At 45.0% G+C, this 26,933-nt stretch overlaps 1 protein-coding gene across 1 annotated transcript in view; it reads right to left on the minus strand.

Moving 5' to 3' along the window:
- Positions 1-26,933, minus strand: part of CkIIbeta (casein kinase II subunit beta) — a 79,406-nt gene that overhangs the window by 37,180 nt on the left and 15,293 nt on the right. The window contains exons 4-5 of the mRNA XM_070522736.1: positions 21,412-21,527; positions 5,053-5,128 (exon numbers count right to left, since the gene is read on the minus strand). Coding sequence (XP_070378837.1) covers positions 5,053-5,128; positions 21,412-21,527 — 192 coding nt within the window. The remainder of the gene's footprint in view (positions 1-5,052; positions 5,129-21,411; positions 21,528-26,933) is intronic.

Genomic DNA, 26,933 nt, shown 5'->3' on the forward strand with positions numbered 1-26,933 from the left:
TGGCTATTTCAAAGATGTAGAAAACTTTGTAAGATCATGCGACGCCTGCCAGCGTTCTGGTAAACCAGGAGAGACTTGGAAAGCTCCACTGAAGGTAGTACCCTTAATAACAGAGCCTTTCAGACGACTTGTAATAGACACGGTGGGGCCTCTTCCAAAAACAAAATCAGGCTACAGGTACTTGTTTACCATGCTGTGTCCGGCTACCAAGTTTCCAGAAGCAATCCCGTTGAAAGAGCTCAGCTCCACCGAAGTAGTAGACGCGCTTTTGACAGTGTTTGCATGAGTTGGGTTTCCAGCCGAAATTCAGGCAGATCAAGGGTCAGTATTCACGAGCGCACTGACTTCCACATTCTTGCAAAAGTGCGGGGTAAAGTTAATACACAGTTCTGTCTATCACCCTCAGTCAAGCAGTGTAGAGAGGTGGCATTCGGTGCTTAAGCGAGTTTTGCGTGCGCTCTGTTACGAGCACAAGGAGGACTGGGAGAACTGTCTGCCGGCAACATTGTTTGCTTTGCGAACGGTTCCACATGAGGCGACAGGGTTCTCACCAGCAGAACTAGTGTATGGGAGGACACTCCGGTCTCCACTGAGAATGTTAAGAGAGATGTGGGAGGAAAGAGGGGAGAGTCCAACCGTGGTTGAATACGTGCTAAATTTACGGGAACGGCTAAGCGCAACCCGAGAACTAGTCGGAAATAACATGGAAATAGCTCAAAGGAACGCCAAATTCTATTACGACAAGAATGCGAGGCTTCGTACGTTTAAAGTCGACTTAACGATGAAAGCGGAAAAGTGTAGGTTTGGTTGTTCGCAGGTTACTTATCTGGGCCATGTTGTCGGTCAGGACATGAGACGGCCGGCTGAGCTGAAAGTAGCTACGATTGGAGAATTTTCTCAGCCGCGCCCGAAAACGGACCTTCGTTCATTTTTGGGACTTGTGGGGTACTATCAACGGTACATTCCGAATTACTCGCAATTGGCAAGTCCATTAACAGACGCCCTCCGAAAGGGAGCACCGAGTAACGTACACTGGGATAAGGACAAAGAGAACGCTTTCCAAAGTTTGAAAACGCTATTGGTTTCTCGCCCTGTGCTTCACGCGCCAGACTACACAAAGGAATTCATAGTTCAATGCGACGCAAGCGACAGAGGTATGGGCGTGGTACTTAGTCAGGTCGGCGACGATAACGAGGAGCATCCTATCTTCTACGCCAGCCGTAAACTAAATGTAAGGGAGGAAGCCTACAGCGCTTCAGAAGGAATGCGCTTGTTTGGTTTGGGCCGCCCAGAAGTTGTCGTGTTACTTGTACGGAGCGAAGTTCATCTTCGAGACCGACCACTGTCCTCTGACGTGGCTCAATCAAATGTCACACAAAAATGGCCGCTTGCTCCGATGGAACCTCACTCTCCAAGAGTACAACTTCTCCGTTAGATATAAGAAGGGAAAGTTGCATAGCAATGCGGATGGTTTGAGCAGGCTAATTTGAATTCTGCGTTTGAGGGTCCCGCCTAAATTTTAGGGTTACTAGTGTTAACTTTTATTAAGCGAAGAAGATCCCCTCTCATTTAGCAGGATTCCCTCCATGATTGCTGAATGTGTCAGCAGGAATTTGCTTCAGAAATTGGCATAGCGAAATGCAGCATTTTTTTTGTTTCTGCACTTATGTTGTTCTTTTTTGAAGCCTAGCGAGTCTAAAGTGAGAGCCAATGCACGTCATCTCGGCGCAGAGCCGTGTTGTGGGGTTCGTTTTGCAGTTGCGTGTCCTTGGATGTTTTGGGGCGGTGACATCAATGCACAAGTGGTCGCTGCGAGCCAAGACATCAATCCCCCCCCCCTGACCAGCAGCCGTTCTCTTCCTGCCTAGCGGTTGTCAACGCTAGACAGTCGAGACTTTCCGGGCCATGGAGGCGCTGTTAAGAATGGCGAGCTGCCAAACAAGATTGCCACACAGTTACGACAGGGCGACACGACGCGCATCTCCCCCTCACCGTCGCTGCAGCTGGGAGGCGTTCGAAGAAGCGGCCTTTGTGGTGAAATCCGCCTCCTTCCTCCAGCCCCTTCGACATTGTGACGGAACTAGTTCGGTGTATGAACAATGATTCCGGAGTTCCCCAACGCGGAGCTGATTTGACACGCATGGACAAGCTGCCGCGGGAACGACGTATTTTTGTGCTTCTCACGCTTCGGCGTGGCGCCGAACAACGAGCGACCCTCGATCGGCACCGATAATTCCCGGAACGGCAACCCTCCAACGCCGTCGTTTGGGCTTCGGAATGTGTGTGCCTTTGTGTCTGTAAACTGATCTGCAGAGCAGCGGCGAGTTGGTGATGAGTAAACGAACAGTCGCCGCGTCGTATGACCGGCGGATCGAGTGTATAAAAACTGTGGTTGTGCGAATGCTGAGGACACTTCTCTTGAGCAGTCATGTTAGACTGATTCACTTCTCTCATGCAGTCATGTTGGACTGATACTCTTTTTCTCAAGCAGTCTTGTTAGACTGATTTAATTTCTGTAAATAAACCCTTTTTCCTCGTTCTCGATGAGAAGCAGTTCTTCACTTCATCAACGATCTCAGCGTAAATAAGTTGGACGACGGCATGGGCCAGCTACCTTCGAATTCATGCCGTACTCCAATCTTGGCAAAGGACCACGGACGATGGGATTGAGCCCCCAATCCTGACACCATTCAGAAATCCCTTCAGTTTCTAGATATTTTAGTTTTTCTTGGGGACACGTGTGTTGGTCTTATAGGCCTCAGGCTAGGAAGGGGATCCTACCTTTTGACTCGTCTCACTCTAAGACAGTGAAAAGGGCTATATCATCTCTTTGCCTTGAGCCTTCACTAAAGAAATAGACAAGTTGAAATAAAGCTTTCAAGCGCAGGTGACAAAACTGCCAGTAGCAGGTTACCTCCTAACAGTCATCACTGCAGTTGCTGAGGGTCTGTTGCAGAAGTTTAAGCAAGGAAAAATGAAGGACAATAATGATTTCAAGGGAAAAAAGCATGCACTTGAAGTAGTTCCCTAGATTCATAATGTCTCGCATAATCTCAAGAAGATCACGAATAGGCATGATGTTGCAGGGGTTTTCTCTCCCCCCAACAAAATTAACAGTCTTTGCCCTCGCATAACTACAGCAGGCAAAAGAAGGCGAGATTGCCGAAAGAAGCACTGTTGGCCTTATCTAAACTGCATCAGCAGAGTTGTCCATGACATTCCTTTGACCTGTGGCAAAAGCTATATCAGTCAAACAGGAAGGTATGTGAATGACAGATTTAGATAGCACATCTTGAATATTAAAAAGATGGAAAGAACGCATTTGGTGGATCACGTGAACTCTTGCAGAGGATGTCAGGCATTATTTCATGACGCAAAAATTCTAGGTAAAAGCCACAGTGAGCAGGCCCATTTTATATTCGAAGGATATCACATAAAAAGGAGGGGCGAAGGTTGCATCAGTGGGCCTTTGTTAAGTCTGCACACAAAAGAGTTTGCATACCTCGACGCGCATACAAATTAGTCGGGCATTTCTTATACATATATACAGACCTTGTTTTTTTTGTTTTTGTTTTTCCAGAAACACATCTGCGCATGTGCCTGTCTCATGTATATTTCATGACGACGTTGTCGAATAAACAGTTAAAAGTAATGCCTACCCTGTGTATGTCCTTTCTTTTATGGCATGTCTCTTGCTTGCACTTTAAAGATATTTGTCAGATATGCACCAACTAGGCCCACAGAAAGTTTTAAGTCAAATGTAACTTTACAGAGGCCCGCTAAGCCTTCTGATGACCAAATTAGCATTTTGGTGCCATACATTCTGTGCTTGAGAGGCGTTTTTACTATTCAAGTATGTAACATAAATGACTTCAGCAGATAATGAGGAATGACATTGGTGTTGCCTTCCCAGGTCCACATGGTGCTGATATAACAATTGAGACAGGATAATTTGCGATAGAGGCATGCTTAAGAGTAAAGCATTAAGCCTTCGGCTCAATGGTGGTTGAAACATGCAACACTCTTGCAATGACAGTTGATTTCTTGCATCATAATCCTCTAGCATGATTCGGTTGGTGGCATTTTTGTAGAAGCTTATAACCTGTCATGAGATGATGCTCAGCTTTGGTACTTGAATGCAGGTTACCCTATTCTCAATTGCATAGCTTGTTTTCTGTTTTCTAACTTGCAATTTTCAGTAAAATCGAGCATAAGTGACCTCTATTTATTGAAAAATTTTTATAAGATACCTAAATAGTTCTGATATTTGTCTAAACTTACAGTAACCTCCCTGCTGCAATGTCGTTGGGCAAATGTAAATATTGAAATAAATAATCTTTAAAACATTATATTACTGTTCACTTTTTACTGGAAGCGATGACAACAGAATGGTTATTTTTGTCGGCGGCAAGAAAGCAACCGACCGGGAGAAAAAATAAAATATTGAAGTGATTCCTGTTCTTCATTTATACTTGCAACTGTCCATAAAGCTTCTGTAACCAGCAACAAATATTTTTGCAGAAATACAGGTAGAAGACCATTATAAATGTCCTTCGAAAACAAGCAAACCCTTCTAGCATACACATAGGCCCAGCATACTTTATAAAGTACACCTGCATTAATTTCCTGGCGAGACTTTAAAAATACATTGTAGATGCAATGTCATGCAGTCACCATTTAAGGCATTCCTTTGTCCAACACTCACACAAAAATCAGCATCGAGAATAAAATAGTAAGCATTATAAAAAATGAATAATTTGCATACAAACCAGTACCTCGTACGTTCAGTACTTCCAAGTTTGACGATTAATAGAACGAAGACATTATGCAGCTAGGAAAAAACTATAATGTGGTCATCTCAGCAAGACCCTTCTTAACAAAATGGCGTACTAAGAAAAATAGTGTGCTTTGATTATTTCCAAATGACAATCAATGACAATCACTTTCAAAAGTACACAGGGCTCTAATCGATTAAGAAAGTATTTAGTTATTTGAAAGTAATGAATATTTCATACACCTACTTACAAACTATTTAAAATAGGTCTAACTCACCAATTGGGAGCATCTGCTGACTTTCACAGTACACCCGGGGACAGTAACCGAAGTCTCCATTTTGGTACTTCTCTATCTGCACAAAAAAAGCCATGAGAAGCATACAATAAGGTACTAACTCAGAGAATGGTTTACCAAAAAAAAAAAAAATACTGTCTTTTTAAAACTGCCTTGTGTACAAAATCGAATTTCTGCAGTGCTCCTATAAGCCAGGTAAATGAAAAAGCATTATGCCTATACACTTTTTCCCAAGAATCTCCATACACGCTGCCATGTATGAGGACTTGACTGTGGCAGGAACCTTGTGGCTGTACTGAAATAAGCTGAAAGGAGAAGGCTCATGAGGCAAGGCTCACATATGCGGCTGATATTTTAATCCTGTGTTATTGCATTAAGAAATAATTACAGTGTTGCAAATTACTTTCACATATATCACTTGGTCAAGATGGCGGATAGTATTTCTGTGATAACAGCTACGTGTTTTTGTGGTTTCCTGTAAATTCCTTTGGTATTTAACCAGTCAAAACAAAACCAACAGGATCGAAAATGAAACCATACTTTTACACGTGATATGCAGTTCAGCATGTTGCCGTAGCCATGCGTGCACTTATGATTCCCGAAGCATAGAGTAAAGCGCAAGTGTCTGATAATATAGCAACTGCAATTTTAAGCAATTATTGTGCTGTACTTAACAACAGTCGACTTACATACCGTAATACCATAGAATGCCTCCAGAGTACCAAGATTTCACCGCCAGGCCTCACCACTTACTGGTTTTTTAGACTTTCTTTGCCAATTAAAAATGATAATTCCTACTTAAATCGCAAACAGCGCACTGTAAATCATGGTCCTTTCATTTCCATAAATGGGTCACAACACATTCTGGCCATTAGTCAGTCCCTTTACCTCTTTCCCTACCGTAGACGAGCTGAGCTTGTCTACACGGTTTGTACCGCTCCCACCGAAGACGAGCTAGGCTCGTCCACGTTGGAACAAGTGCTTGTGCACTGCCACACTCAAGCTACCCTGATAAATTTTGTATAATTCTTTTTGGCTGCAACAGATGGCGCAGTAAAAAAAATAAAGACGCATTCAAAGCTTGCATTCAGGTGGAGTAACGTTTCAATGATGGCAACTGGGATTTAAAAATGTAGTCCTCCTCCCTGTGCATGCACATGCCGGTAACGGCTCCGCTCCAGAAAAAATGAAAAAAAATTTGTTTGAAGAAGATTTGTTGAACTCGGACAGTGAAGGAGTTAAATTTTCCTCCGAGAGTGGCAGTGATGATACTGAGCAGCATATCTTCTCCGACTTGGACGACGACAGCGTCTCAACATGTCGGTAGTGGACAAGGTTTTCACAACCATGCCTGGCATAAAGGAAGCTGTGACAGAGGATGGGAATTGCGCACCATATTTTGAATTGTTTATAACAAATAAACAAACAGATTTCATTCTCAATGAAACCAACCGCTACACGTACCTGGTGCGAAGAATGTGGAGTAGCACTCTGCACTGTTCTGTGCATTGAAATGTACCACACCAAGTCTACAATTTAGGGATCTGACATCCCTTGCCACAAGCATGAGCCCCGCTTGTCACAGTACATATTTTTATTCCCAAAGAGATATTTTTGCAACGAGGACTACAGAAAGTCCGAGACTCTGCTGTTCAGTGCAGTGAAGCCAATCCTCTCTCCATACTTTCAAAAAAATATTTTGCATGTGTATTACAAATAAAGCGCTTTTCAGATATTTTTTGGTTGTTTCAAAATGTGTAGAATTATTCAGGCAAATAAAAAAAAATCGGTATTTCTGTATAAAACTGTTCTATGCATTGGAGCATGAAAGTAACTGGAACGCCAATGCATTTCTCCAAAACGTTCAGGAATTAATATCTCGAAACTGGCATCATCCTTATCATTCGTACCAAGTGGACTTGCCTTGCAAACTCCCTGACTAGAATTTGTAAATCGCAATATGGGCTTAAGATAATTAGTTTAAAACTTAATGAGTGATTTTTTGTTAAATTGTCCATTTTAAATATCAATTTTTTTGTGTAAGTATTGCCCGCCTCTTTTGAGTAGACCAGCTCATGAACTAGACTTGTGCTATCTGCCACAGACAAACTTTAAAATTCTTTTTACGTGTTCGTTGAAACAATCAGTACATGAAAGAATTTGTGTTTGTCCACCCGAAGGGTTCATACAACATATGTTGCCTCTTTCCTTTTTCTCTTATGTGCATGCTAACATTCAAAGTGGGCATGGCATTTTTCCCCCAATTTTTTCTTGCCCAACATTTTTTGTTTTTTTTTTTGCCAGTATGATTTGTATATGGTACGAGACGCATGTTACCTGTATAGTCACCAGCGAATACTAATTCAAACTCAGTGAGGACCTCCTAGAATCTAAAAAATAGGGAGTTTGGAAAAGCAGACTGACTAAAAGAGAAGTGACTTCATTCCACAAGCGGCCAGAAAAGATATTGATGGTGGAGTTGGTACCAATTGAAGCTGCCTCAATGATTCGGAGCTACAAACGTTTGTAACAGCAGAAAATGAAGTTGCCTGAGACCATGTTCAACACAAACAAGGCGGAATCCATGCGAAAAAAATATGTATTTTGTTTTGTGGCGCAAGGGCCAATGATGGCCAAAAGGTGTGAATTGGTATGATGTTGATATTGTGGTATATGGCAAGAGGTACAGTAGATTGCCATTAATTTGACTCCATTTAATTTGATCCCAGCCAAAGTTTCCAGCCTATGCCCATGCATTTCTAAGGGCCAAAACTTTTATTTTGATCCTAAAATTGGCCTTCGCCGGATAGGTCTAACTTGACCAGTCAGCATGCACGCACCTGACCCCTACGGTGACTCGAATAGCCACCTCTAAAGTGGCGGCATGTGTCTCTGTGAAGCTTAGGGGTCATTGAATGTCTTGAACACACGTCAGATCTCCCATCGAAAATGCCTATTTTCAGTCTGCCCTAGGAAGATTTTCAAGCAATAATGGTAGCTCACTATGTCCAACTACTGTAATTACCCAATTTTAACACGTGATTTTTTTCAAGAAAAATTGAGCCAAAAACTGCCTGCGATGCATTTGCTTTACCGCATAACAAAGGCGTAATGCGGCAAAGCTGACTAAAAATCGTGCAGCTAAGCTGACTAAGAAACTGGCTGCCTTTGCGCCGCGCATGCAAGGCCCTTGCCCATTTTTCTTGCTAAAAATCGGGTACACGTTAGATTTCTACTTTGTTTAGAAGCTTAAACAATTTCAGGCGCTAACTGATTCTGCTTATTTAAAACTTACCTCAACCACATTTCTTACATTTTCAGAATTATAACAAGCATACCACTACAAAATAGATTAACAATTTTCAATAATTTAGTGTGTTTTGTCATGTTTAGAGAATGTGGACTCTATGTAAAAACTCATACAGGAACATCAGATATGAGAACATCAACTATTTCATGTCTGGCAGGCTTGAAAAGACCTCACCAGTCACTAGAAAATTGTGCCTGGTGCAACAAATTGTGACAAACAAAGAAAAAAAGTGAACCCGCTGCATATGACATACTAACCCCTGAGTAAAAATGCCCAACCGTCTACATTTCCACTCGTACCAAAGCATTTCGCATGTCATTCAAACTTGCATCACAATTCCAATCAGAGGCGTTTTAAGATGTATGTAACACATCTTAAATGTCCTTAGTTTCATCAGTGCCTTCACTAATGGACAACCTTAGCACACTCAATTGTGTACACAGTGCCTCAAAGGGTTAATGTAATTTCTATTTTAGTATCCTACTTTGGACACATAGAAAGCTAGCACACATTTCACTTGAGGGCATGCTCACTTGGGGGCAATAGGGAAAATACTACCAAATGAATCAGTGGTGTGTTTTGATGTTTTTTCTGCATCTTGTTTTATACAACCAGTCGGATAACTTTATCAGTTTCATCGGTCCCATCAGGGTTGAATTAAAGGAACCCTGAAAGGATTTTGACGATTTTCTACAGACGTACTGAGTCGTTAGAGTAGGTCCTTTTGATCATTAATTGACACATCTAAGTGCTCCGCGTAAAGCGTGTAATTTATTATAAGGTTTTAAAAATGCACATCGCTGCCGATCGCAGCACACTGCTCGGCGAAATTTTTAAGCCGCCCCTACCCATATGACGAAAATCACCCATATGACGTCAGTGGGGCGAGCTATCCGATTGGCTGACCAGGGTGCGTGATCGATAATTTTTTCAACTTGATGGTAAACAAATTATCTTCGTAATAGTTGGAATGTTAGTTCATTTGCTTTTATAAAAAGAAAGTAACATAAATAGAATACAGAAGAACAATTTTTCACTACACTTAAGCACTTCCGAGAGACAGCAAGTGTCGTCTGCTTGTGTTACAACGTACTCCATTTTTACGAGAGCTCCGCGGTCAGAATCGGTCTCAGTCTTTTCGCGAGCACTATGATTCAACTTTGTTGCCTTGTGGACTGCAAACGTAGCAACTGGCAATATGTCAAGCTGCGACATCGTGTCCCTCTGCAAGGCAGCACACAAGCGAACTGGCTGCTGCGCATCGGACTGCCGCTATCTGATCGGCGCCACGATTTGCGCGTTTGTGGCCGTAATTTTACATCAGAAGATTACTAACACAATAGCATTTCGCGAGTCCGGTATTCGGGCAAACGCAAGCGCAAGGGGACAGGGTCTAGCCGCTTGACTGTGCCGTAACGGGATGAGCCATGAGATGAGCAGAAGGGCAAATGTGAATGATCTGCACGGTGCAGCCACCTGGTGGCACAAAGCTCAACCATACACAGTAGCAGCAACGAAGTGTATTCTTCTTTGCTGCTGGTGTGTATTTCTTGCAGGAGTGTAATCATCAACATGTTGTTTTTATAAATGTTTAAAATGTTTTACACTTGGTTAGAGCAATATTAGCGCTTTGTTTGGCTGGTTAAGTGCTGCGCCAACAAGTGTCTGGCCCGTGCAGACCGATCAGGCTGCTCACGAACGTCTACGCTAAAGCTCCTTCATCAGTTTGAGTTTATGCCTCCAATGTTCCGTCTAAGTGCCCAGCTCGCCTGTGGTTACCAGAATACCAGACACGTTCGGCGCTACGACAGAATGCTCGCAACGCACGCTGCTTCGATAGTTCTCAGTCGACGCCCAAGCGGCTAGCGGAGAGGTCTCGCGCGGGCAGGGGCGGCCTCCAAAACAACCGGAAATAGACGATGTGACGTCGCATCGTGATGCAGAACCACAGAAGGCGGAGCTTAGCCCCGCTCGCTCGGTGAACGAGTTGAGGAGGAAAAGCATGGCTAGGGAGGAGGCTAACTTCTAATCGCTTGTAGCTCCATTAATACGTAACGCTTCACTTAAATTGTGGTGCAAATGTTCTACTTAAGTTGTACCCTACGCGTCAACAAAATTTGTCCGAACCGTTTCAGGGGCCCTTTAATGGAAGTCGACCGTATTTGTGACATGGCTGTATAATGGCCTATACTCTGTTTCAGTCCATGCAGCGCTGTGGAAGCTACAGACTTCTTCAACCAATTAGGAGAGTGAACACATCTTAAAGGCGCCTTCCTATGCCCTGTCGTCTCCCAGCTGCAGCATCTACGAAGACTAACTACACAGCAAGATCAGCTGTTGTGGTAGCAGTAGAAAATCCGTTCCACATTCACTCTGACACGAAAAATGCGTGCGTCTTCAAGATCTATTTCGAGATACAGGTGAGAATGAGGGTTATCCAAGTTTCCTTTTTAGTAATTGCTACGATTGGGTGGATGTCTCATTTTCCTCTTACTAATTACTTCTCTCCACTTTGCGGGTTTCCGCAGAACTATTACGCCAAACTCTTGCCTTTGCTTCGAGTTGTTGATAAATTCGACTTCGCCCTGCCATCTGCTAGCTGCCTGGTTAGCTCAGATGGTAGAGTGGCTGCCACGGAAAGGCGGTCGTCCTGGGTGCGAGTCCCGGACCAGGACGAATTTTTCTTTAACTGCGAGGCTTTTCTTTCAAGGAACTCATATGGGTTTCCTTTGTAGCAATCGCTACGATTGGGTGGTTGTCTCATTTTCCCTTAATTAATTCTCTCCGCCATACGGGCTTCCACAGAACTATTACATCAAATTCTAGTAAGAGGATGTGCTACAATTTCCTGGGCTTATGACCTGCAATGTATTAACTTCATGTAAGAAGCTTAAAACTGATTTAAGAAATAAAAAATTATTCTGATTTTGTTATTCAATCAAAAATGGTTTTGTACCAAGGAACATTGCTGGATGAAGAGGAATGTGATGTCTGCAGGTTAAAGCAAAGTACTTCTATTGTAGAGCTTCTGCTTCCTGACATTCTTTCTATCAAAGCATGCAGGACTGTCAGCCTCTCATCACAACTACCACATGCCGGAGGATTATCACCAGTCAGCAAACAATTGTGTGCCATCATCATCAGCCTATTTCATGTTCATTGCAGGACGAAGGCCTCTATCAGCAATCTCCAATTACCCCTGCCTTGTGCTTGCATTAGCCTCTCTACAATGCCTGCATAAAGCCTTCTGTGTCACTTTGTGCAGAATTCAATGCACACAAACCAGTGTTTCAACTTTTTATGCACTCGCACAAAGCTTCGCTGTATATAGATTCCAGCTCGTTAGATCTGCTGCACCTTTAATCCTCCAGTTTGCCAGTGAAGCATCCTGGTGGCACTCAAATCAGGGTGTCTACCAAGTTGACATTTCCAAATTCCCCAAGTTTTATCGGTTTTCCCTGAGTGCCTTTGCAAAATTCCCTGAGTGACACAGAACTTTGTTTTATGCCAAGGCAGGTTGACACAATGTTGCCCGATGCTGTCACTCTCTAGTAAGCATGTTAAAAAAAAAAACTACTTAATCAAGTTTGAATAGTAAGTAGTACTACAGTCGCCAACCGATTTTCCAGACTCCAAAAATTCGGACATGCCCGATTATTCGGTCAGCCTCGTGGCACCGCCATTCTCCCCATAGACCATAATGTATAACAACTGCCGAAAGTTCAGACACCTTGCAACCTCTCGTCTGATTTTTCGGACACTCCTTGAGCCAACTCAGTCGAGAGCACCATGCACTGACTCTGGCCGGTGCATGGTTCGACTTGCTGAACGCCATTTTTGTTTTGAACGGAGCTTCCTTGCTGCCCCACGAAGTAGCGCTACTGGAAATTTCCGCTCATCATCATCGTTTCTGCCTGGTTAGATAGAGTGGCTCTGCAGCAGTTCCGGTTTCAGCTTAGTAAGACATGTCAAGACAATCCAGCAGCTGATTTGTTTCTTCGTGCAAGACGCTGCGAGCAGGCCGCGTTTTTCGTTTGTGCGACTGGTGTCGGCACGGTGGTGTTTGCTTTGTGCGCTGTCTCGAGGTTTCGGTGATCCAATGCGGCACACGTAAACATCGCGTCAAGGGTCTAATAGCGCCGACAGTTCCCGCGGACTGCGCTGGGGAATGTGTGCAAGCGGGTGCCGGGAGGCCTAAGACTTGTCGCTTTCCGATGTGCTCCTTACCGACGCGGAAAATGTTCTGCCGAGACCTGCGCAGTGGTTGCATTGCGATTCCAGACACCGTCTCATTTGACAGCTTCATAGGTGCTGACACTGCTGTATTGACATGCGCAGAACTCGACGACGGCAAGATCATTCGTCAGGTTTCTGCTGCACCGCCGGACGATGACTCTGGCGGTGGAAAAGATGATCCTGGCGTGGAAAAGACCAAGATGGTGGTTCGGTCCTACATTTGGTGACCTGGATTGGACCAGGAAATTGGTCACATGGTGCAGAGCTGCCGAGTCTGCCAGGAGCATCATCAGCGAGCTTCACGTCATGTGAAAATCACCCCCGGCACACAGACCCTGGTCCCGCCTGCATGTGGATTTTGGGGGGCCCTTCAAGGGCCATTACTTCCTCGTGGTCGTAGATACCTTTTCGAAATGGGTAGAGGTTCTACCTGTCACTACTCCATGAGCAGGTGCGACCATTGCGGTGCTGAGACAGGTCTTCGCCGCCCAGGGGTTGCCGGATGTCGTGTCCGACAATGGTCCTGCTTTCGCCAGCACTGAGTACCAGGCCTGGCTGACGAAGAATGGAATCTGCCAGATGATGGTTCCGCAGCACCATCCAGCTTCAAACGGTGCTGCCAAGCAGGTGGTGCAAACCATCAAGGACCAGCTCAAGAAGAGCCAGGCTCGAGATTTTAGGACGCATGTTGCCCGGGTACTGTTCCAGTACTGGACCACGCCCTATGATGTCACTGGCCGTGCCCCCTGTGAGCTCCTCCTGGGCTGGATGGTCAAGACACCCTTGGACGTCTTGTATCCAGATCTCCGATCCACAGCGCTCCTGAAGCAGCTGAAGCAGAAGCTGGCCGAGGGTGCCGTCCTGGGTGTTTGGCAAAGTCAGCAACTCCAGTCTGTGCCAAGAACTTCTGTCCTGCCCCACCCCGGTCTGCCGGACAGGTGGAGTCTCCTGCCAGCACCTCATCGCTGCTCGTGCGCATGCCGGACGGGACCATGTGGCACCAACACGCCGACCATATTAGGCCTTGCCTCGGAACCTGGCTTGCACCCTCAATGGGCACTTCAGAAATCTGGCCCACAGACGGATCAACGGCAACACCAGTCACTGCCAGCAAAGCACCGCCCACCTTGGAGGCGGCAAGCGTTGCCAGTTGTGCGGCACCTGTTGGATCGGTCTCAAGTCCGGCATCACTCTCAAGGCACCACTCTCCCACCGGCACAACTCTCTCACCACTGCGGATCCTCCGGACGGAGCGACGCTGGCCCAGGCAGCACCTGGCGTTGCCACACCCGGCCCGTCAACGCCAGTGCGCAGGCGAAGTACTCGACCGGGGAAGCTGCCGGACCATTACTCGCCTGGATAACAGGCGCTGTCTACCCGACTGGGACGGCGGCAGTGCCTCGACCAGAATGCATTTTATTTGTATCGAACACACAAACTGGGGGTAAGGGGTGTGACGAGCATGCGACACCCTCTCGGGCATAATCTTCGTTGGCCCGCCAGGCTCGGTAGGCAACATTGGTCACCGCACCAAATAAACACTGATGGCATAGCTGCTTGTGGTCAGTCAGCGTTCACCACCACCCCGCTGTGGAGCGTCTCTCTAACGGTGAGTGCCTTGAGCCCCACCTCGTTCACGAACCCGGGCAGATCATGACACTGACATACTGTCAGCCTGCACACAATGCCTCACTGTTGCCTTTCACTGCTTTAAAGGGTTTAATTTGGTTTGGATGAGGGACACCCGCATGTTGGCGTCAGCCAACACTTTGTTTGTTAACCTCAAGCTCCTTCAAAGAAGCAGCAGCACACTTCCTTTCCCGTTCATTCTTTAATGTGTCGGTCCTTTCTGTTCTCGTCCTTCCACAACGGGCTCGCCCCACAGACCATTTAAAGCATCCTCTTGGTCAGTAGTACAGTCAACGTCCGATTTTTCGGGTTCCCTAGGGGCCGCGAAAACATATGAAAAATCGGGCAGTTCGAAAAAATGAATGCATGTCTTTTACTACCTTTAAAGGGAAGCTGAAGAGTCTGTCGAATTCAATAAGACGCTCATATGCGGATGCGGGAACCTTATAAAACATGCAGGTAAAATTTTGCAGAGGATTTTTCACTTAGGAGCGACGTTGCCCCAACCTTTTCGCAGCGCGAAAAGGTTGGGGCAACGAACACACAAAGACGGGACGGGTGCGGGCGGACGGATGGTAACTGGTCTTGGAAGACCTTATGAATACACAAACTCGATTAAAAACCTGGATTTTGATTTACTCCTTCGTGTTAACATGCTGAAAGGAAGGTACATGTTCATCTCCCACCCTTGATGTAGGTTTCGTCACAAACCGCCGTTAATTTTCTATTCGCACTTGTGTTGTGAAACAGCCTACATGCAGCTACCATAACGCAGTGCAAGTGTAAAGTTTGCATGAGTTTGAAAGCCGGTGCATGCCAGGATGCCGCGCTACGCCTTCTCACGCACACAGAGAGAAACCGACCGCCTCACGTAGCCGACTGAATTCGCCGCCTTTACGGCTCCGGTTGCGAGTAATGTGCGGATGGCGCGCTGATGAAGGTCACTACACATGCTATAAGAGCCAGAAAACTTTTCTCGCATGTAAACTGTCTGTGTAGATTGCCGACAGCTTTGGAGCCGCGCACAAATGCCGACCATCACATCCCCGCTTACGTTCCACAAAGAAGCATGCAGGAACATAACAGTACAGTTGTTTGACCCGAAACGAACTCATTGGATCGCTGAATGCAGCTTTGCAAAAAACTTACTCACCTAAGAACATTTAACACGAGGAGATGCTAACATTTCGCTTTTGTTCTTGTCAAAAGCACTGCTTGCTACCAGCATCTTTTGCTTCTTCAAAAGGCCAGCTCCTCGCAATCGGTTCGTACATGTAGGGAGCAATGCTGAACTCCTCAGAGAAACACAAGCTCTTGAAATTTGCCATTACCGTCTCAACAAAACAACAGCGCCGAACCACCTTGCACCGTGCTTTATGTGTAACGGCAGCGGCCGGTCCAGACAAACACCATAGTTGACGTCACGAGACGCCCGACCAATCACAGGCGGAAACACGGCGCGCGAGCTGTCTCGAGTCTGTTGCTGCAGTTTTCATACAAATAAAATCTCTGTGCTTTCTTTTGCTCAATTTTGATGCGATATTCGAATTCGGAGGGTTGAAAACCATTATGTACAGCTCTTCACTCATTTTTTCTGCAAAACCCCTTCAGCTTCCTTTTAAGTACTGAAATCGCCACAGGCATATCCGAAAAAGATCTAAAGGCTTGCCTGTACACTTATTAGGCATATCGGTGCTTTTACTGGTATAGAAGATGGTGGGTGCACGCAGTTACAACTACAAAATACATACTGGGTCCTGTGACAATTGTCCCTTCCCACACTTGTTAACCCTTTGAAGGTTTTTGCCGTACATGTACGGTGGCGGTTTTCTGTCCCGCAAGGTCTTTGCCATACGGGTACGGCTTCGACCCTCCGTTTAGAATTTCGCACCATAATGATGATGCGTGCTTACTGGGAGGTGGTGCCACCTCTTAGGACTTACAAGAAGCATTTGAAATTTGTGTTACTTTCTTGCAGAGATAAACAGAACTGATGTCTAGCTTCAGCACGTCGCGCAGACTGCAGCAACACCCCTTTTGCGGTTTCAGTTTAGCCGCGTGATCGCAACGGAGGCCCGCGAAACGTGATCTTTTTTTTTTGTCGGCACTCTCTTGCAGGGGTTGCGGAAGTTGATTTCTATCTTGATTGGCACTGCTCTTAGCTTGTTGATCATCGCAGCTCGCGAGGTACTCTCGTTCTCAGCGGCAACGCGCTTTTGCGGTTTCTGTTCCACCGCATGATCGTAATGGAGGCGAATGCGATTTTTCTCTTTGTCGGCACTCGCTTGCAAGGGCAGCGGTAGTTGATTTCTATCTTGATTGGCGCTGCTCTTAGCTTGTTTATCACCGCCGCTCACGAGATATTCTCGCTCTCTGCGGCAATGCACTTACGCGAGAAGGTGCCTCAGATCTCTGCCCAAGGCAGCTGCACGCAGAGAATTTGTCATGTGTGTGCCAACACAACTCGTCGCTCCAAAAGGAGAACAGACACGCGTTTTAGGAGTGCAGACTGCAATAAGGCACAGTGCGTAGACCTGTGTTTCAAAGAGTACCACATTCTGAAATACTACAGAACATTTTGCAGTTCTGAGTGATGCCGACACCAAAATACTGTTCCTAATTTTTTTTTTACTATTTATTCCGGACGTTATACATTCTGTAGATTCAAGATCCACAATAAAGTAATTTGACCAGCTGGGAAATTTTTTTTCAAAATAATTCGACCCTCAAAGGGTTAAACTTCACCGCAATCCTTCACATATTCTTCACCACATGTCAGTGCTGTATTGAGGCGAAGCTTACTTTCGGAAACCGGCATTATTCAACGCATCGTGCTTTCCGAACTTCGAAGCCATTGGCGAGGATTACAAAGACTGAGTCCGCACCATTGCTAACAGCGGAGAATTGCTAAGAGTAGCGAACGTCGAAGTAGCTAGACCTCGTGTTGCCGCGGTGATGGCTATGGCTGCCAGCGGATCTGCGTGCAAGAGCACCGGTTCGAGACAGCGAGATAATCAAAATGGCGGCAGTGGTGGCTTTGATTAATGCCGTTTTGGACCTGCGGTCACAGCAAAACATCAGGTAAATCGGACGGCGAAGGGTTCTTGTGTCTGAAATTTCATGTGTTATTATGCATTGACTCTATGGGGCACATGGTGGTGCCGAGAAGGCCTCCGAGTTATTGGGCATGTCCCAAAAATTGCACATCCAGAAAATCGGTCGTTGACTGTACACTGACATCTCCAGCTGACGACACGGCGTCAGAGACGATTCATTACGAAAAATGCTGAAAAACGCTGAAGCACACCTGTCAATTTACTTGGCAGTATACGTGCACTGTTTTCCCACGCACTCACTATTAGAGGACGCATAATCTCAAGGGTCAGACATGTGCTGAAGCGAAAAGCTGCCCAAAGCATTTACTCTACGAGGTCAGAACTCATCATGCTAGCATTGTGACACCAAATGTCCATGGTCATCAAGTGAGACTTGCTCATTTTTGCCTGCATGTGCACAATCCCATGCGCGTCAATTTAAATACTACTAGTAAGCGAATGTTTACAGCAACTTATACAGCTGATAAAGCTACAAACTTTACTTAATGTAGTTGTCTAATGCTTTGCTATCGCTATCAATGCTTTGCCTTTCGAGCAAAATAGAAACTTTTTTTTTCTCCCTGCTTTTCTTAAGGAGGCCCTCATCATGTTACATAGACAATTTCGGTTACACGCAGGAAGTTTTTACGTGCCCTTTGGAAGCGTTCTAGCGCAAGTATTTTTCAAATTGGCTCATTAATAGACAGTTTTAGTTTAGCGTACGCAACTATAGCGTACGCTATGCAGCGCACTTTTTTTACAGTTTTAGTTGGCCTGCGAGATCTTCGAATGTCAGAGGCCATATTCTATCATTGCGGCTACTTCCTGCCTGTAGCGATAGGTGGCACTGACATCTCGAAGATTTCTTTCGTTAGGCTTCGACTCGTTCGAAACGAGAAACGATCTCAAAAACGCCACAAGGTTATCCATAATACTCTGTCGTCGAAGCGGCCTGAGACTAAGCGAAAGCCTTTTACACAGTCATTTGGCTACGAACTAAGTGCATTTTACAAAAGCAATGCAAAATTAAACTCAAAGCGGGCAGCCAGGACCGCCGCCATGTTTCAAGCAAACTCCGCAAACCACGCAAAGACGCTAACACTAAATCTGAGAACTAGCGTGCGTACACTATGCGCTATGGGTCGTTTAGCGTTCCACACATGCGCAGTGACGACCCGCTATTTTATAGCGTATGCAATGGTAAAGTGTATGCTAAACTAAAACTGTCTAAAAGCAGAGAGAAATATTTCAGTGCCACAAACCCATGATCTCAGCATGCAAGCTTCACCGTTAACATAGGCTCTCTACTTGCCCTGTCTAGCCTCCGCAAGCAAAATTCTTCCCCCTATTCTGCCATAATGAAACTCGAGGATCACGGGACGCATACATCACGAGCCCCACCTTTTTTTCCCTCTCTTTCTTGCTGCATGGCGCACTTCCGTTGTCAGTTTCGCGTACGAGCTGTTGTGTTTGTATTATTTTGCGTAGCGCACAATTTTTTGCGCTGTGCACGAGGACACCTGACTAATGGTATAAGTCAGTGCTACACGAACACTGAGGCAGATGCGAATGGATCACAGAGCATTATTGCACATTGGAACATGGTAGAAAATGACACCGTTTTATTGCCTGCGTGCGACTGACTGAACGACATTGGAACAAGCAAATGAAACGAAAGTACATCTCTCTTGCTACGGAACGAAGTAAAACAAAAACACGCAGTCATTTGGTTTGTGCATTTGGTTATTTCTCTAAAATTTAATTTGTCTATTGAAGCAACAGGCTACACAAATAACAGATGTTGCCTTGAATAATTATTGAAGGCACATGTCACTATGAGCAACATCACAGCACAAACATGTATGTAGGTGCACTTTCACATATACGTCACTTCTCCGGCTGAGCACGCGGCTCCCTCGAAGGGCAAATGCAGTTTGGTTTGAAATTTCAGCTTTTCCGGCAGCACGTAGTGATGTAATACTTAGCAGACACAATCGTGGGAACGCATTGTATGCACTGCGCTTGTCAGCTCAAAATGGCCAGAGATGGTGAGGGGCCCTTTAAGCCGGATGGGAAAGAAGAATGTGTGTTGCACTGCTTGTTCCAGTTCGGCCTCGGCTCGCCGCGAGTCTGCCCTCGCGATTTTTTCAACCCGCGACATTACAGTAGCTAGTGATGCACTGAACCTTCACCTGTGGCTCAGGTTTGCCTGAAACGTCTACCACAAGTATAAGAAATTTTGTTGGCATTATCCGTAGCGTGATTTTCGGAGTTTGACCTTATTCTGCCACTCAAACACACTTGTACGTGACATGGTGTTATCGCCGTACACTTGTCGAAAAATTAGGAGCGCTTCTGATGGAGGTTTTCTTAGCTGAACCAGAAATTTCATGGGAGTTTTTTTCCTATTCAAATACATAGGGTTTTGCCAGGACCAACAACGCAGTTTGAATTATCTATCACTTTGAATTAAGAGATTTCGAGTTATTGGGATTTCACTGTAATCAAAATAAAAAATGATTAGAAATCGGTCATAAGTGGAATGCAGGGATCAACCTTTACAGACCCATCTGGTAGTGCATTGTGTATAAGCTTGCAAACCATATTCAAAATCAAGTAGTCAGTTGCCTTATGAGCGCAAGGGTGGCATGGAGGAGCAAATCATGACTAAACGAAGTCTGGCTGAAAAGCAACAGGATTGGTGTCACCAACAATTTCTTCCGTGCCAAACAACAAACTATGCTATGTCTCCTTCACTGTAACCACCTCCAGTGCAACACACTTCCATCCTTCTCTGCCCCATGCTCTGCTGCAAATATTCTTCTGGTATGTTCTGCAGCTCTGTCGTTAAGACCCTCTTGACAGCCTCCACTCCTTCAAGATGGGTTCCCTTGATAATTCCCTCAAGCTTGAGGAATAAATGAAGTCAATGGGGCAAAATCAAGGAAATAGGGAGGTTGCTCTATGGTGACACTGTTCCTCTTGCCCAGAAACTGCCGGGTGCTGAGCCCGTTGTGGCTTGGTGCACTGTCTTGGTGCAGGAGCAACGATTTGTCCCACCACAACTGCAGTTTACCCTATTTTCCCGTACTGAGCAAAGCAAACACCACAAAATATTTTTGTAAACTTTCAGATTTATCGTCTGGCCTTGTGGCAAAAGCTAGCTATGGACAATGCCTTTGACATTGAAAAACGTGATCTGCATCATTTTCACTTTTTACTTGGACTGCCTTGCCTTCTTTGGCCTTGGCGACAACGGAGACTTCCACTGACAGCACTGGCGCTTGGTAGTAATAAAATGTATCCATGTCTCATCACTAGTAATGACCCGACAAAGCAAATCTGGTTCAGTAGACATGCGATATTCAGATACACACTCATGCAGAACTCCTACTGATCTGAATTCAGCAGCCGTCGTACCATCTTTTCACAGGCCTTTTGCATGCACAAAACTTCAGTGATTATCTTCCAAACATTGTTTTTCCACATGTACAACTGGCTGGTGATCGTTCAAACAGACAACTGACAATCAGTACACAACACCTGCCTTACAAACTCGACGTTCCATCATTCCTGCTTATTAAAGGCCTCCCACTGCTTAAGTTATCTTCCGCTTCTTTGCACCGCTCTTTGAACTTATTCTGCCACTCAACACATATTTACATGACATGGTGTTATCGCCGTACACTTGCCGAAAAATTTGGAGTGCTTCTGATGGAGGTTTTCTTCGCTGAACCAAAAATTTCAGGTTTATTTGTTCATTCATGCTCATGGTTCATTCCTTAATTCTCACAGCTAAATGGCTTGCTAAGACAACAATGCAAAAAAACATTTTAAATAAGTCAATAGCTGCAGAAAGCAGAGCTTACAGTTATATACAACCATGACTTGACTAAATAATTAGCATATCCCTATTTTGCCTATAGCCTACATACTAGACCCAGTTCCGTTACTTTCCAGACAGACCTCGTATATTAAATCGTGCATGAACCAATACTTAATATGCAAATGTGCAAGCATGCATTTCATATGTAGCCATCACACAATTATAAGCAAAACTAATGCACTCACCATGAGAGCAATGCCTCTGTTTGTGAGAATGTAACGGGCATGGATAAGGCCATAGAGCATCTCCGCAGCCTGCTCTATCAAATCACTCTGATTGGGGTTGTCATCCAGCTCATCATCTGGAGCATATGAGTAGGAAACAGCATGTCACACACTCTCCCGAATTACCATAGCATTAATAAGGCTGCGCACTATTGTTTAAATACATAACTATTTGCTCTAGATATTTTCTTTATTACAGTGGTGGGCACGAGAAATTCACCCCTTGGTCTTGGAAGAAACGTCAATGCATTAACTATAGACCCTTTTCGTGGAGTAGTTTGCTTCAAAAAAACAAAATGGAGCTACCGGCGGCACGCCGGGGATTGCCTCAGGTGAAAGTGTGCAAAAGTGCATTAATGCGAAACCATTATTGCTTCTACCCTGCTAGTGTCCAAACAACTGTCAGAAATACAAATGAGGAATTGCTAATGCACTGTGCTCCATTCACACTGGAATATGGAAAAGAGTAGAGGGAAAGACCTATGCATAGTGGGCTGCAAAAATAGTGATAGGCATATTAAAGGGACACTAAAGGCAAATATAAAGTCAAGCTAAATAATATATTGATGCTCAAGAATGTCTAAGGCATCAGTATTATCACGAACAAAGTTTTAGTAATCGAGAAATTGAGGTAACAACTTGTGGCCCACCCAGGACATTCAAGTACTAGCCTGATGGCAAAGGCACTCCTCATTATAATTCTGTCACTATAAACAATGTCTCCTAATAAAAAGTTCATTGTACAGTCGAATCTTGATAATTCGAACTCAAAGGGGCCCGAAAATTTGTTAGAATTAAAAGAAGGACTTGTTCTTTAAGTATTCGTGTACCATAGGACGATGCACAAACGCTGCGAGTCGTGAAATATTGTGGCGTGCAAGCACAAAGCGAGCGAGGACCTTGAAACTACCCACACTGGCCAACGCTCGCTCCCCGATAACGACAGACAACGAAAGTTCAAGGAGCGGGCTAAACTGGCGCCGGCGCCAACGCAGAGGCGCATGCAGATCGTCGAAGGTGAGGGAGTTACGAGGGAGTTGAGAAGGAGGGCGAAGTGAGCGTAGATGCGAGGAAGGGCAGGAGGAAAGTGAATTTGCTTTCCCATCAGCTTGCTGGATGGTGCTAATTACCTCTGCCACCTAAACTGCCACCTACTGCCACCAAAGCAGTGGAGTTGCCAAGGCAGGACTGGGCCACTGCTGCTGCTTCCCTCTGCGTGCTCACGTGTTTTTTCCTTCGTCTACTGACAGATCGGTGCTGTGTCACGTTCTTCGCACTGCATTCTTAACGCGAGTCATGTCTTATCAAGATGACGAAGTCATTACCACTGATCATAATTATGTTCGTGTGCTCCCCTCTGTTGTGGCGCCGCTGCGTTCAAAAGATAAGGAGAAAGAGGTACTCAGTGTCGCCTTCCCGCCCTTGTATTCAGGGTCTGTCTTGTAGTACAGAATTGGATATGATGCACTGTCTTCAATAACCTTTCCATCTTGACATCTCAATTTAGGCGCGTCACTGCAAAAAATAATAATAATAATAATAATAATAATAATAAAAAATAAAAAAGAACACCAACGAGACCAACTAAGCCAACCGAAACAAGCGCGAGCGAGAACTGACATGAGCAGACGATAGTGCGAAACAAGCGGTCTGGCTTAATCAGATGCGAGTACGAATAGAGCGGTCGGGATAGTCTGCATGATGCCAGTTTCCCGCGCTTACGTCACTGTTGGGGCCACTCTTATTGGTCTCCTCTGCTCGTGACTTGCTTGCCGCCCTGGCGAGCCACGAAAAATTGGCCCAGGACTATGGTCTCCTCCAGGACCGATCCCTCCCGCGGCGCCCGTTTTTCTGCTAGTGTCGCTGGGGCATTACGGCACGAAGCAGAAACAGCGACCTTGCCATTTGAGAGAGGGTAAAATTTCTGCCACAGATTCCCCCCCCCCGCATGTGGCATTGAGGGATCTCTCCTTTATGGCCTTTCCTTTACGGCAGGGTCAGAGCAATGCTGGTTGGAGCCGCCGCCGTGTGATTTGGCGCACTGCAGAGTGCATTGTCGGAGCGTGGTACATTCGAATTAACCATCGCAAATAATTGTGCATTCAAATTACCGGGCTGTTTTGCCCATTGGAATACACATAACTTTAACAGGACCACAGAGTCAGTTCAAATAAACTGGAAGTTCGAATTAAACATGTTTGAATTAACGAGATTTGACTGTATTGCATTATAATATGGATGCAAACGCTACTTGTCCAGTTCTACTCGATGTTTAGAAAAATAACTGATTGAGGTTACCCTTGACAATGATGCAGGCGGCCAAAAAGCTTCGTTTTTGCTCAACTCGGTGCCGCCCATGCTTTTGCGTTTCAGTAGTTTCGTTATCGCGAAGTGCTGTGCTGGTTTTGCTGGCTCTCAAAACGCACAAACTGAAAGTAGCAGAGAATTCCACGTCCATCTAATGTCATAGGATGCCCTATTGGCCCACGCCATTTGACCGAAGGCAGCTGCAGCAGTGAATCCAGCTGGGCTCGCTTTTCTCCATGGCCACACATTTGCATTTTGTGCAAAAACCGCAGCGCTGCCTGTCGGTCGGTGTTACTCACCAATGGCAGTAAAGAGTGGTGATGGCATATGCAATTTCACCACTCCCTTCTCAGGGGCGGGCGATTTAAATTGTGCTAAAGGCGTTTGGACCCTTCAGGTGCGATTTTCTTTCAAACTAAGTCTTTTCTTGTCACAAAACAAACGCTGCAAGATTTATATAATGGTATTTTAACAGTACACATTGAATTAATATTTTTCTTTAGTGTCCCTTTAAGGAATCGAATGAATCTGTGTGGCCAAGTTCACAGACTGCTGCTACACAAAGACTGCCCGTTTCCCGGCCCTTCACAAAGCACGACTTTCCAGGAGAATAAAAAAAATTCACTCATCTGCCTGCATTGTATCGTTAACCCCTAAAGAAAGGCTTTCAAGCTCCTAACATCAACAAGAGTGAGTACCACTCTTTACACAGTGACAAAGGAGGAACACCATTTCCTGGCGTAGTACTAGGCTTCTCGCACATAATCTACACAAATCCACCTCAAACACAATAAGATTTATGACCACTCTATCACTTACGTATCAAGAATAAGTGAATTGAATCAATGCACTGAAGCATGGATGACAACACCGACAGCATGTGAATGTTAGAAGCTGAACAATGCGTGACAGTCCAAAGAGTAAGCAAGTGACTAGCAAAAATACGTCTTTGCTACAAGCTATTACAAAATACAGAACATCTACATTTCAAGCATTAATTGTGTGCGGTGAGAACAAATTTACCGCAATTGATCACACTCGTGAGTGATCAGCAAAAAATGTAATCAGATAGCAACCACGCCGAGGAATGTTACCGAGTCAGAAACATGACAAGCCGCTGGTTCAAATGATTGGCAACTAAAAAATGAATAGCAATAGACACTATAATCCTGATTTAATTCAGAAGCAAAAAGTTTGGACAACATGGAATACATTTCTAGCTCCGCTACTTGTACAAGCACCATACACGCTGCTCGCACTGTTTGGACAAGGCACAGTGAGCTCAAAAAGCACTTAGACATCTTCTAAAGCTGTGGCCAAACCTTCATATCGTCTACCTGGTCACTGTCTACGATATCCACCAAAACAGAGCTTTGATGAGCCACACTGGTGCACATCCATTGTAAACACAGAGGAAGCCAAGGCAACCAATGGACGCGTCACCACGTGATCAAACATGGTGGCGCACCCATGGGATTGCTGTGAAAAGGGGGTCTAAACTGGAGATGGTCAGCCAACTATGCGGAACTCAAAATGCTTATGTGGTGTTACCAAGAGCAACAAACAGTGACCTTAATCACACTCCTGAAAGATGAACGACCCCCATGCAATTCCATAATGACCACCATCTGTCACACTGACCCCAATGACTCCGGTGATCAACTAAAAATTTTGGGCAGACATCAGGCTGCTTACATAATAATAAGCCCCCTAGTCAAGGGTAAAACGGACGCCGACCAAAAACATTTAAAAAAAAACAAGATATTTCGGCTCCCATAAGAGGGCCTTGTACAAAACGAAAGAAACTTTTTTTCATTGTGAACAAGGAACCCCTATGGGAGCCAAAACGCCTTGGTTTCTTTTCTTTTAATGTTTTTGGTCGGCGTCCGTTTTACCTTTGACTATGAGCATCCCAACCAGACAAGTTTTCATCAAGCTCTTGATTTCATTAATAAGCCCATGTGGGTTCAAGTGCGGCATTCAACATGAGAGGGCGTCTTTCCTGGGTATTCTGACTCTTCTTATTCTCAAACAAGCCTCAGCTCCAACTTCCTCAACTCTGCGAAGTGGTAAAGCAATGCCACTCCTCTACTCAAGCAACCACGCTGCAATAGCGAGAAATAAGGGTATTTTCTAAAGATCTAAACTTCAAGAATACATGTCAGAGTGTAATATGTAATAAACTTGTGAAAAACAGTTCTCTGAAAAGTACAGCAAATGTTTACAATGTTACGCTGACAACATAAAAAGAAGAAAAAAATATTTTTAAATATACAAAATGTTTCTACGGTGCATTTAAATGTTCGAGCTCATAATGGACATGAGCTACAAACAATTTTTTTCTGCCTGGTGTGAAAAGTCTCATTCTAGTAGGTACCACAAATATTGGGCAAATCGTCACATCCTGCTAGGCTAGCAGCAGCAAACCTCCAGCATATACCATAGAGGCACTGAAAATAAAGTATAATATTCACAACATCTTTAAGACATCTCAGTCGGCACATGAAGTCAGCCAGTCATCAATAGGGAGAAAAATAAACTCGCTGTCGAATAGCTGACAATAGTTCCGGCTCGTTTTAGAAGCCTCCGTCGTCCGAATTACAAAAGAAAATCTTGGCAGACTCATTTTTGTTTTCAGACTGATTGCTACTAGTATATAATCCAAGTAACCATTTGAGGTCACAGTAGAATCACAAGATTGACATTGTTCTTGTGAGAGCTTGGCTACTGGACTGTCTGCTATCTTCCTAGTCCCTGGGTATGCACCTCTGTGCACTCATTTAAAATTGCCTCCACAGGCAAAAAAAAATTTCACAATGGACAGCAAATGAAACTATGCTATTTAGACTGTTCTAGATGGCGCAGCAAGTTTTCAAGAGTGTCAAAAGCCTTGAAATTGAGCCCGGCACTCATGGGTTGCCTGTCGTCATCGTCATCATGATCATCATCAGCCTGGCTACGCCCACTACAGGGCAAAGGCCTCTCCCATACTTCTCCAACTACCCCGGTCATGTGCTAACTGTGGCCATGTTGTCCCTCCAAACTTCTTAATCTCATCCGCCCACTTAACTTTCTGCCAGCCCCTGCTACGCTTCCTTTCTCTTGGAATCCAATCCGTAAAACTTAATGACCATCGGTTATCTTTCCTCCTCATTACAAGCCCTGCCCATGCCCAT

Source organism: Dermacentor albipictus, chromosome 1 (assembly GCF_038994185.2).
Source record: "Dermacentor albipictus isolate Rhodes 1998 colony chromosome 1, USDA_Dalb.pri_finalv2, whole genome shotgun sequence".
Lineage (NCBI taxonomy): Eukaryota > Metazoa > Arthropoda > Arachnida > Ixodida > Ixodidae > Dermacentor > Dermacentor albipictus.